General features: G+C 42.2%; 1 protein-coding gene and 1 long non-coding RNA gene across 2 annotated transcripts; both read left to right on the top strand.

Annotated features, from left to right (window-relative positions):
* Positions 1-3,894: 3,894 nt before the first annotated feature.
* On the top strand, positions 3,895-9,954 carry LOC134452046 (uncharacterized). The gene is made up of 3 exons (XR_010035343.1): positions 3,895-4,008; positions 9,492-9,546; positions 9,805-9,954. It is a non-coding gene; the product is annotated as an uncharacterized LOC134452046 (long non-coding RNA).
* A 274-nt stretch (positions 9,955-10,228) lies between these two features.
* On the top strand, positions 10,229-12,715 carry LOC134451762 (uncharacterized). The gene is made up of 10 exons (XM_063202162.1): positions 10,229-10,236; positions 10,345-10,462; positions 10,849-10,899; positions 11,030-11,107; positions 11,284-11,340; positions 11,539-11,598; positions 11,886-11,938; positions 12,037-12,159; positions 12,297-12,446; positions 12,597-12,715. The coding sequence occupies exons 1-10, from the start codon at positions 10,229-10,231 to the stop codon at positions 12,697-12,699; spliced, it is 801 nt and encodes a 266-aa protein (XP_063058232.1). The 3' UTR covers positions 12,700-12,715.
* The last annotated feature ends 784 nt before the right edge of the window (positions 12,716-13,499 follow it).

Genomic DNA, 13,499 nt, shown 5'->3' with positions numbered 1-13,499 from the left:
ATAAATCGTGTTTTCACTTATACAGTTTAAAAATGCCTCGTTTTCAACCACATGACCCTCCTTGATCAATCAGCAAAATGTCGAGCAATTTGGGGCTTGTTAAATGGTTATATTTATGATTGTTGTCAACATGGCATGTTCGGCGTTAGCTAGCCAGCTACCCATAACTTTCCCGGATTGTCGCTCCCAACGCAGGACGCTCCCCGGTCAGCTCGCTCCCACTAGCCAGACTATCGATCCCACCGCCATATAACGGAGCTAGTTATCTTTTTGATGTTAGTTTTTTGTTTCTAACCCTAGTTTTTTTTCTAAGACTAACCCTAACCTGGATACCTAGGTCTGTGTTGTTGACGACAGGTTAGCTAGCCACTAGCTTGGTAGACTCGGTGTCATTCCCATCTATTTAGTAAGCTACTCAAAGACTTCCAAAGCTCCCAAATGTCTCGTTTTTAATGGCATGTGTCTTGTTAGAAATTGGGGCAGCAATTTCATTCTACACCTATGTAGTGGTCTGATAATAACGTGTGACTATCTGGTTCTGTAAAATGCTCAACTTAGCTTACCGAGCTAGTTTAAAACATCGAATGATCAAATGGTAATGTGTTGAGATCTATTTGTGCCCCATAAGTTCATGGTGTATTATTACATCAATCCATGTCAGCCACGAAATGTATTATCATCCAGGCTTTTTAAATTAAGTAAACACTTTCGTGCTGTACGTAGCACGGACGGACACCATGCTTCTTCTTAGAAAGTTTCCTGTTTACTAGGTAGCCCGGCCCCCCTCGCGATTTGATTGGCCCTGTCATCGGATAACTTTCAGCCTCGCAAAACGACCGGGGTCCGCTAGACTGCCCCCGGGAGCAAATTCAATTTGCGGTCGCTAGGGGCGTCTAGATTTCTAGGCTAGCGACCTGTCGCAATTTTGCGACGACGGCAGTAAAAGGGTTAAGATTACTGCCCCATACTGTGGCACCTTGCTCCTCACCCAAAGTCATTCATTTCAACCCTGACCTAGTAACTAGACACTTCAAGTCACTAGACTGGAGAATTATGAATAGTAGTCATTTTATAATAAGCCTACGTATAATAACACTTTCTCTGAAGCTTATATCTATAGTGCATCATCAGCACATTTAAAATGATAATGTGCATAATAATTACACACAATATTTTAACAGTTATGAATAACTGTAATTCCATCTTATAATGCCTTAATAACTCCAAGACTGTTGAAGGCTGAGTGCTCATGGCTTGTTATAAACCAGGATGAAATTGGGGCTTGTAATACATTATAACTATACTATACTCCTCCATGTGCAATCAGTTGACAGTGGAGGAATAGGTTCAACACCCCTGGTCTCTGACTATGCAACTGTACCTGAAATGACTCTATGACTGTATGTCCTGATATTCACAGGCTACTGATATAAACGATCCTCTGGTAAACCTATGACGATAGCCACCATCTGGAAAGTGTGTGTGTGTGTGTGCCATTGTGTAATAGTGTAGTGTGTGTGTCCATTGTAATGAAAACATTTTAAAAAATCTAACGTTAGTTATTAAAAATGTTCCGTGTGTGTGTGTGTGTGTGTGTGCGCGCGCGCATGCGCATGCACGTGTGTCTGGGTGTGTGCGTGTGTGTGTTGTGGATATGAAAGTACGTAGCATTGAAATCAATGTTTAATGATTTAGTAATAATGAAGTAATAATGAAGTAATAATTTAATTAGTCATTATCATTTCACTGAATATGTAGGCTGCTTGGAATCTATAACCAAAAGTGATTAGAAGTATTTTGGTAAACAGGATGCTTGTATGTGATTAAGGAGTATGGTCTTAAACAGGATGAGAATAAGAGAAGTGTAATAGGCCTATATTGGGATGTTTCAAGGGGTGTGAGACGTCTATATTCTGATCAAGTCAAGTCAAGTCAGCTTTTATTGTCACTTTCTTTATATGCAAGTCATACAAGGAAAATGATATTACTTTTCTCTCTCCATACCATGCCAAGACATAGACATACACAGGACTGACATTTTACAGACTGCCATAAAGTGCAAGACAGGACAAGTAACAGTGATGGATTGGTAACAATAACTGATCAATAATAAATACAAATGAACATTTAACATTGAACATTTAATGTGTAGACAAAAAGGTACAATAAAAATAGAATGGAAGACATTACAATAATAAGACAATAGTGACAGTAGCAATAGTAACAGTAAATAATAATAATAGTTAAAAACTGGTAAGATTGGAGTAACAGAATTGTAAGCGGCATGTTGTATTGACTTATTGTCAGTGTGTGTCTGTGTGTGAGTTTGTCCCGAAGCTTCCCAACCCACTGTGTGTGTGTGTGTGTGTGTGTGTGTGTGTGTGTGTGTGTGTGTGTGTGTGTGTGTGTGTGTGTGTGTGTGTGTGTGTGTGTGTGTGTGTGTGTGTGTGTGTGTGTGTGTGTGTGTGTGTGTGGTAGGCACATTGGCCTACCTTGTGCTGTGTGCTTGTGAAGGCTTCCCCCAACACCGCTGAATCATGTGTCCAGTGGCCTGCGCTCCTTCTCTACCTTGCAATGAGGATAACGCGTTTGCCTCTTCAAGTATAGCCTAAAGGTTTAGGGGCGTTGCCACAGCGTCTACTCTACGCAGTCAATGCCAGGCATCCTTAACATTGGCCAACTTTCTTGTATTTCTAGTAGGCCTAGTTTCCTAACACGCTGGAGCCCACATAATGGGCTACTATCAAAGGGCTACACAGTCTGACAGAACGATGGAGGGAAGTCCAAACTGGATGGATTCTTAGTTGCCACTCCGCTATTTTGTTTTGGTTAGACCTAGGCTACACTTTGGACGAGAATGGAAGGGGGGGGCAGCTTGCCTCCGTTTTGCTCATTAATCTACGTAGTAGATAACTTTATACATTGAACATCCAAGTATGAAGGACAGACTAAAAATGGAAGACTTAAAACGGCAAGCTGTTGCGATAGACAGCCAATGTATCGCGGCGCATGCTCCATAATTCCAATGATGCGTGTGATTCATATTAGATTTTGATTGCTTTCTTATCATCATTGACAAACTTTCATAACAATGTGATTTGATATTTGAAAAGAAAATGAATACATATTTTGATATCGTATAATAGCCTATAGGCTAAACACTGAAGGAGGGGAGCGCAGAGCTGGAGCGCAGAGTTCTCCAGTAGGACCACTTCAGAGGTGAGTTAGCGGAACTCCTGCGCGCTCCCTCCCTCCTGAATCTAAAACCTCCCTACAAGTGGGGCATTGCAATAAGAATTCACAGGAAATAAAAGAATGGAACATTTTCATCATGTCTTGTTTGACACAAAATCTTTCATCTTTAAGTTTACAATTCGCTGTTTGAATGGGAACAATGGCTGATGGTTGTGTGATCTATGGCTAAAAGTGTATTTTCTCCCTAATGAACTCTATGTTGGATGACAGTTATGGTGACTTCTCAGAAGATGGGAGACCTTAGGTCAATTTTGTGAGCCTTCTCAGCCAGAGACGATGCATTATGAATTAAAAGAATCTTTGTTCTCAACTCTAATTCAGCTGAATTAAGCCTATAACACCGAATAAATGGGGTCTAGACAAGATAAAATATTGTTTTCTGTATTTTTAAAGTAGGCCTATACCAAATAACGATAGCCTACATGCGTAAAAACGAACATTCGTGCTAGGCCATAATAGCGCTGTCCATGGTAGCTGCGTAAATGTTCTGAGATTAGGCCTATTCTGATGTCATAATGCTAACGCGTGCATTCGAATTTCCCACTTGGAATGCATGTTGCTTACAAAGACCCATTTTCAAAAACGATAGTGAAGGGATAGCACCTACACCTACATTTCTTGAAGACAAAATGCAAAATAACGCGGACCCAGGTGGTCCACCATTGAATCTACCACCGGATTTGACAGGACAACCAACATCCAACTGCCCGGCCAATTTTGATGGCAACCCTGCTGCTCATCCCGTGGAAAAAGGTTAGTAAATGCATCTAAGAATAATGAACAAGACTTGACAAAGTTAGGCCTGTGTGTTCTGAGTAAAGTATGTTGTTTAATCGGATGACTACCTATAAGATAAGACTGTTACGCATACATACAATAGCCTATCAAATCCCCTTTTTAACAAACGCCCCCTTGACCTCATCATAAGCCTCCCAATGCCCCATTTACTTCATCCTAAGCCTGCCTACAACCCCTGAGTATTGAAAAATAATAGACTAATGCCCCCCAATGAGAACTAAGCCCCGCCCCACTCCGTTGTAGCCCTATCAACGCCCCCTGCCCCCTGGGGGGCTGTAGAGCCCGTTGAGATACACAAGGTAAGCATAACCAATCAGGTTGGGTGCTAATTTAGCCCTATACACAACCCACACATTGTTTTGTGGAGGGTTATATTGAATGGCACGAGATACGGTCAGAGGTCTGGTTCTATTATGGCCCCCCTTAGGCAGACCTAGGCAGACTTAAGGACTGTTCTATTCATTGTAGGAGCATTATGACACGGCCCTTTAGGCAGACCGGAACCTGGTCGCGTTAGGTGCCCATAGAAACCTATTTTGTTGGCATATCTCTATATACTTAAAGTGTATATCTCAGGTTAATTTTTATTCAAAATAATGGACTTCCTTTGATAGTTCTACCACTTCAACAATTATCCATCATTTTTTTCATGCAACAGGGCATCAGAAAATGAAATATAATGAGGAAAAGTGTGTATTTTCAGTAACATCTTCAAAGAATTCTAATCTATTGTGTGACGTCAGGCGAGGCCATTCAGTAGCCCGCAGTAGCGGCAGCCCTGTATTCTGTACGGTGTGTGATTGAATTATGCCGTACAGGTATGAAATAAATATCATTGGCAATATTATATCATGACCGCTACAGGGTGCCATGTGACCGTGAGGCAGTAAAATAGCCTACCAGTGTTCGAACTATGCAAAAAAAAAAAAAAAAAGTGTGTGGCGGGTGGGGCTGGAGGGTTACGATTGCGCTTGCCTCAAAGTGCGAGTCTCGAAAGCTTGAATTTGGAGAAGTAGGCCTACCATGTGATTTCAAATTTCAAGTAGGCCTACACTACAAATTACCAGACATTGTTAGTATCAACCTTTAGTAGGTCTATCACGCCATTTCAGCATCATGTCCAAGTGGGAAAGAATGTAAACAGCGACAAATGATAAATAAATAAAACCGTTTGGGTGAATCATTCGCTCCAAGCTTTTTAACGGCAAGGTGCAAAGCAGTCGGCTGCATTGTAAGAGTGCCAGAGATTACCAAATTCAAACGACTGCAAAGCAATTTGTCTGGGCACAGCGGAAAGCACCTGTGCGGTCCACACGGCCGTCAGCAGAAAACGAATGAACCTCCCTTGCAATAGGCCTACGTCCGAGAACATCAATACACCGTATGTCAAATGGCGCATTTGTCTACTTGTTTCGAGCACCACGTTTCATTGTCATTGCCGCGAGTTTCTGACAAACCACATAGTTGAGCTGCACAACGTGACACACTATCATACACAACATGATGAATCGCCCCCCTCACGTTTGACATCCTCGGGCCGAAGTCTCATATGGGGGTAAAGACCCTGAACATAGTGACACACACTTCAGTGGTGTTGGTGAAAACGAAACGAAGTTGCCTCCCACGGCCCAAACGCAAAATAATGCCGAAAATTGAATGCCCCCTCAGTTGTCCTGGCTAGGGCAACTGGCGCGTTATCACTGCTTCTTATTCAATGTACCAGTACTTGCATTGTACTCGCGCTGCACGTGTCTCACAATGCAATCAGCTGCGTGCTCCGGGCGAAATAGTCAACTCTCCCACCTTGTGGACACAGAAGGGAACAATTTGAAGAACGCGTTTCAGACGGACGGACAGACATAGCCTACCCTCTTATAGAGATGCTGGGACGCATCTAAAAACGTGGATCCAACGCGCGTAGTAGGAAAATAGAGACTGAAAAGATAGGCTACAACCAAAAGGCTCTACTCGAAGGCTCCAGCCAACGCTGTTGAAAGATTGTTTGCCTCTCTCCCTGGCCATCTGAATGAGATGCTTTTATCAAACGTCACCAAATCTACATAGGCCTATGGGCTAGTTTTGGTATTTATGTTTATATTTGATCTGGCGACTACTGTTGTTTTACTGTCTTGCTTGAACCGCTCTGTTTGGATTACTTGAAGACTTTCCATGGATTATCCTGCATCGTCTCAGTGCCGTGAGTAACCTGGAACATAAGTAGGCTATATCATCAGAGGTGAGCTTAGTCACTTTTGGCCGCGAGAGACTTGGAAGGCGCTACATTTGCGCCACACAACGTGGATTATTGAAACTGAAGACTTGATTTCTTCTATATGGATACTTTCGTTTGGTAGGCCTATAATTACGGACAGTGCAGTTTTTTTGTGACACTCGGACTTTTTTTTTTTCAAGGAATATAGGTTAATCGAAATAGTCCCGCCGCCGCGTGGGTTAGGCTACCTATGCTATTGATTTGACATGTGGGTGACCATTATTGAAGTTGCATGTAATTCTATTGAAAATAGGCCATGTGATTTTTTACAACAGCGACATGACTCGGGTGGTATACTTTAGCCTACTGTTTTGCACCTAGGAAAAGTTTGACGCGATTTCAGCACCATGGACAGTCACTCTCCAGTCGGGCGAATAGCACCACATTTTAGGCTACTCAGATCATTTCAAGAGACGCTTTTGTGCTGTTTGTAATTTAGGTAGCCTATTGCATTTAGCTGACACGATATTGGCAGTTAATTAAAATGATTACAAGCAAGCTCAAAAATATGAAGGGACTAGTCAAAAAAAAGAAGCCCATGTCGCATAGTCTAGCATAGCCTATAGGCCTAGGTCCAAGCAGAATTTGCAACCCTGCATGAATAGCATTTCTACTAAAACTAGTTGGCCAAAAGTTACTAAATCATTTGCAAGTTGTTACAGTGCCCTGCATGAGAAAAGCCGCACGATTACCGGTAGTTGCGATTTCTATTATAGGCCCGCAGGCCACGGCCGTTATATCATTATCGTCCCCTCGCCTATGTAAAATTCCAGGCAAATAAAATTAGAACGTTCACCCATGGCCTCGCCTGACGTAGTCGCCAGGTTACGGTTAAACCCACATTTGCCACAACAAACAACAAAAATCGTTGTTTAACATCGTTTTTGGAGGGACTTATATATGTGGATCATTTATTGAATACAGTGTGTACACATTGATCCAAAGTAGTGGTTAACCTGCGATATGCACTTTAAAGAATCTCTGATACGGTTGTATAAATTTCGGGCACATGACGTCACACGTTGCGCGGCAGACATTTTGGAAGCGGGCCAGCCCATTATTTACAGTGAGGACTTGCTTTATTCTGCTAGTAGTTTGCTTTGTGTTTTACCGTTTCATTTGACCTCTGCTGTCGTTATGGTCGCCCGTTGCTGTGTCGTAGGGTGTAGAAGCGCAAGCTGTGACGGGACGGGGAAAAAAATCCCAAATGGATTATCTTTTTACCATTTTCCAACTTGGAGGCGTCTCAATGGAGAACAAATGTCCTCCATAACAAAGAGTCGCCGGCTAGCATGGGTTGCTGCTGTAAGACGGTCAAATATAACTTTCCACTCTATCCCGGTGTGGAGGTGTCTCTGGTCTAATACCCACAGATGAGCTCGGGGAGGCAAACTTTGTGAAAAAATGCCTGTGCCTTCCTCAGACAGGACTCCCAGAAGCTGACATCTGGCAGGATACAGGCAACGTGAAGTCACAGTAGGTTGCACCTGTCACGAACATCTGTGTCTGCACTTGTGTGTAGTACCTATGACCTTGTTTGAGCTGAACAATGCCATCAACTCTGTGGAGACAAAAGTCTTTGTCTGCGTCACAAGCCTCCTGGACAGTGCTGTGTTTGTGCTTAGCAGGGCATTTCACTTCCAGGCAGCCTTGTCCACAGCAGTCACAGCTAACTAGGCCATCAGGTGAGGCGCCTACCTGTGGGAACGCCGGGTTTATGCAGAAGCCAGACTGCTCGATTGTCAAGTTATCGTGGCGTGGTGCTTGTTGTTGAAGGTATTCAGTGCGTGCTGTGTCTGTGCTTTGGGTAGCACACATTCTTGACTGTGGACACAGCCGGCTTGTCGATGTTAGAGACCAGACTGCATGCATGGTGGAGGCAGTCACTCTCCCTTTACCATAGCAACTAGCTATCAATATGGCGGCGTACCCAGAATGGAAGCGCTGTGCCCGTCCCTTATACTAACATGGCTATTGGGTAACACCTATGTGTAGTAGGCCCTAACCTTGAATAAGGTAGGCCCGGTCTATGTCGTTTTGAATTAATTTGTCCCACTACATTTTGTTCAACCTAATTCAACATCATAAATAATAAATAATAAATTATACATACAATAAGCCTTATTCAAAAACCAACACTGTTAGTGTCACTGGCAAATGTAATGGAGACCCGTGATTTGTTAATACTCATATTATTACTATTATTTACTTTAATTTATTATACTTCATGATATACTTCATGAATTTAGACTTTATTTGACTACTTCTTTTTGGTTACTTCTATAGGCCTACTTCAAACTACGCAGTGTTGTTGCTCCACCCACAATTTCGTTGACTTCATTGACAATGACAATAAACTCCTTGAACTTGAACTTGAACTTGAAATACAATAGTTTACAGAATATAGGCTTAACTCGAAGAGCAATATAGACAGAAACTAAATGCGCTCAGAGAGTGCAGACGTCCACCAAGGAAGCTGTTTGATAGAACATGTGACTATGTTACACCCTATTTTTTATTTGAAGTCTCCCTGCCTGAGTTAGAAACTGCAATTTCAAAATTCACCCTGTCCGCAAAAGACAGACAAACAAACAAACAGACAAACCAACGTGACCGAATTTAATTTCTGCTTGCCTTTTATGCAAAACACTCTTCATATCATCTAGATCCGTGGTCAGTAGGGGCCGGGTCCTAGGGAGGCCGAGGCAAGTTGGAAGAAAAAGTATAGTAAAACAACATAAGTAACTGAATAATTAATATACACCAAAAATAAACAAAACACAAGCTAAACAATATTCCCATTAGTTAAGAACTTCATTATAATCTGTTGCATCTCTGAAAATTACTACTATTATCATTGTTTTATGTATACCAATGGGCCACTGACACACAGACAATGTATGGTTATTAAATTGCGTGGCACGACACATGTAAGGGGAGCCTTGGCTGGAATCTACCCATAAATGGGGCACCTTATCATGGTAAAGTTTGGAAAACCCTGGTCTAGATATAATCTGTTGCTGTTCCTCCAACTCTAGATAAAAATGCAATAGCCTATAATATTCAGTTACAAAAGGATAAAATGAAGACATCACAAGATGCAGTTAGCAATAAACATCTATTAAATGTTTTTGTTGTTGTTGTTTGTTTTTTGTTTTTTTGACAGAGAGGAAGGCTTTCCTCACTGCGGAGGAGGAGGAGATCTGGGCCTCCAATGACTTGTTAGTATCTTTTTATTCATTATTATTCACAATTAAAGCACAGTTAATAACATTTGAGTTTTATAATGTGTTGTATAAATTTGTATAAATATCACTCCTGAACTCACATCTGAACCTCAATACACAAACTAAACATGATGATAAGCAAAAATGATACACAACATAGCAATTCTATGTAGGCCTATGTATAGTAGACCTATTTGTAACATATAATGAATGGAACCACCATTGGTACTATAATGCTCACTAATATTGCAGGAACACCACCCGCAAAAGCGAGCTGGTTGGCCTGTTGAGGTCCAGGACTCGACTGCTGGAGACCAACGTCCATCTTCAGCAGGCCCTCAATGGCACTGAGGACACCTGTGCCCAACTGGAGGCTTCAAACAACGAGCTAAAGGCCCAGTTGAAGAGGTGAAATCTCAGGCCTGTCTGTAACATTATAATCTCAGTAATGTAGAAAACAAGGCAGGCATGTTCTATGGCCGTGGTTGTGTCATGGTCTCTATTCAGGGTAATTATGATGACTCTGACTGTCATTCAGTTTGACAAACCTGCTAATACCTATACCTGTTGCATGCATCATTTAGTTAAGGAAATGAGGACTCACTCCATGCTCCTCTATTCGATGATTATTGACGATTAGTTGAACCAACTTCTTAGTATAGGCCCTGGTGTGGGAATGTCCATGTGAAAGCACTTTAAGTCGACAGTATAGTTGTGTTATTGAATACATTTTGTTTGATTGATTTGTCTTTTGCGTCTATATCATCTTATAATATTGTATGTCACTTGTAGCACACAGGTGTCCTCAAGAGCCATTGAGGCCCTGAAGCTGGAGATGGACGAGGTCAAGTCATCCCTCAGCCAGAGCCTGCAGGACCTCGGCAGCAGCCAGGCCAAATACATCCAGCTGGTGAGACTTGCTATGGGGGCAGTAGACCAAATACATCCAGCTGGTGAGACTCGCTATGGGGGCAGTAGGCCAAATACATCCAGCTGGTGAGACTTGCTATGGGGGCAGTAGGCCAAATACATCCAGCTGGTGAGACTTGCTATGGGGGCAGTAGGGCCAGCTGCTGTATCATTCTCGGGGCCTGGCCATCTGATCATTTCGGTCCTGATCATTCTGGCTGTATTGACAAAATGTTGACTGTTGACAAAGCAGTAGGCCTACTCCATCTCAATACATTGCCCAGACATAACGCTACTGCATGCAATGCTCAGGCAGATTTGCCTAATTATGTGGTGTTCCACCATCATCATCTCACTCTGTCATCTTTTATCTCATCATGTCCACAGCAACGGGAGAACAAGGTCCTTAAAGAGACTGTGGAGGCACACAACAACAAGGTAAAACGCAGATGGAAAACAAACCAACAAAATAAACAAAGAAAGAAAGAAAGAAACAAAAATATGATGATCATTTTCTCCTTTATTCAAACAGCACGGGATTAGTCTCAAATTGTGCTTTACTTTACAGGTGTCGGATATTTCATATCAACGCCGGATGGACAAAGAAACAATGGCACTCCAAAAAACTCAAATAAAGGCCTTGAAGGTATTTTTATTATCACCACCACCACTACAACTCTCTATGTGCGGCTCATTATTATCATTATTATATATATATTTTTAATTATTATTATTTTTTTTAATTATTATTATTTTGTTATTATCATCATTAGTCTATGGCCTTGGTGCTGATAGTGTACATATCGACACATATTTTCACAGGCAGAACTAAGAGGAGCAATGCTCACCATTGGTCAGGATGGCCAAATGATAATGGAGGTAAGTAATGGCTATCTTACACGTGCATATCATGTATATCAACAAGCATATAAAGACACAAGAAATATACATTGAATTGAACTACTTTAGCCACACCATAGCACTTTTTTGTGTAGTGAGGGGCACCAGCAGTAACCAATCGTGATGTTTACTATTATGTTTACTTATCAACAAATTATTATTATTTTTATTTGTCAGAGAAATGCTCAGATAAGAGATCTGGAGGTGGCTGTGGAGGAGTTGAGGGCCATCAGAGAGGTATAAGTGCAGTCTATTCCTGTTCATAATCTATTATACCACTTGAATCTACTGTCATCTCAATCTAATTGTTATTTAGCAATAGCAATAGCAACAGCAACAGCAGGATATGTATAGCACAGTATCATATTGTCATGACAAGACAAGACAGAGAGAAGAAAAACATATTGCAGAAAGTATTGCAGAGGGCAGATAACTAACTGATCGAAGGTAGTTGAACATAAAGTTGTTTTTGATTTCTAATTTATTAATTTATTGTCTAAACTTCTATCTACTCATCGCTATAGGTTCAGAGAGAGAAGGTCCATGATCTGAAGGAGGAGCTCGAGTTGGCGTTGATGTAGGTATCTCTTTCTCTCATCTGATCTCACACAGTTTGCTCCAGACCAAACGAGATCATGAATAAATTGCTCTTTCTTGTGTTCTCCTCACTTTCAGTCATGGTGGTGGTAGCACCATGGGACATGATGGGTCGATATCAGTTGGCGCCAACCATCTGTCGCTGGCACAGGAGCTAATGAACAGTTCCCTGGACCTGGAGAACAGCAAGACAATCAACGAGTAAGCAATGCATACTACACCCTGGCATTTAAATATTAATCCACTACATTATTGATCTTCAGACTGACTTGAATACTTTTTGATTCTCTCATGTGATCTGCCTCTCACCGCCTCATCATCATCATCATCATCATCAGCCAATTAAGAACGGTTTGCCGGGAGACCAACGCCGAGACGACCACTGCCCACCTTGAGGTTCCTGCAATGCAGAGGGCAGAAGCGAAACACATGGATCTCACTGCAGAGGGATCTGGCCAGACCAAAACCAGCAGTGACCACAACAACAAGTATGCTACATATTAGATCTGAGCATATCCATATTTTTGTACTAAATTATTGCTCTAAAACTTATAGCAATTGCTGCTAATTGATGCTTTTTTCCCCCTTTCTGTCTGATCTCGTGTGATGTGCATCTACTTCACTTCCTGCCAATCAAGTGTGCTTCAGGTGGAGAAGAGCAGCAGGCCTTTCCAGACGGCTCTATTGGTCACAGGGGTGATTGGAATCGGACTTTTCACCCTGTGGAAGCTGAAATCATAATGCAGCACCTCCATCCCACCCCACCCCACCCCACCCTCTCTCTCTCTCTCTCTCTCTCTCTCTCTCTCTCTCTCTCTCTCTCTGTTACTACCTGCCCACCCCTCCCACCACCACCCCCCTCTCTCTCTCTCTGTCATCTAACACCCCCCCCCCCCCCCCCCCCGTCCATTTAAAATGGTCCTTGTGGGCCATTTGAAAACTATCCTCTGCCCCCCACCCCCGGCCACCCCCGCCCCATTCCAAACGGCCCTTGTGGCCCTTATGTACCCCCCATGCCCCTCTGCACCTCCCTTGCTATCTGCAAAAAAAATACAATAAAAATCCCACCCCCCTTCAAAACGGTCCTTGTGGCCCCTATGTAACCCCCTCCCCCCCATTTAAAAATGGTCCTTGCGACCCCCAACTGCAATAGCAAGGGAACCCCCCCCCCCCCCCCCCCCCGCCCTCCCATAAACCCTTGTGTTGTGTTCAAAAGCTGTTGTTCGCGGGTTATTTTTGACCCGTGATAGAAATTTAGCCATAAAATACCTAAAAAGACTAGTTCCCATCAACTGTTTTCATTTCATAGGTAGCTTAGTTTGTATTATCCATGGACATATTTATTCATCTTTTTGGCTTCACAGGTGTTTAATTTAATAAGCAACTCATTTTTGACCACCAAAACTATCAAGAAATTCAAGAAATTCACTCTTTATACTTCCTAAAGTGATAAAATTAGTAGTTATGTTATCCATGTCTTACAGTTGACATGGGAGTACAACAACCCAAAACATTATTTAATAATTTTTTTCCCCAATATT

Source organism: Engraulis encrasicolus, chromosome 7, assembly GCF_034702125.1.
Source record: "Engraulis encrasicolus isolate BLACKSEA-1 chromosome 7, IST_EnEncr_1.0, whole genome shotgun sequence".
Lineage (NCBI taxonomy): Eukaryota > Metazoa > Chordata > Actinopteri > Clupeiformes > Engraulidae > Engraulis > Engraulis encrasicolus.
The sequence above is the reverse complement of the archived record's forward strand: the minus strand, read 5'-3'. Positions and strand labels throughout refer to the sequence as shown.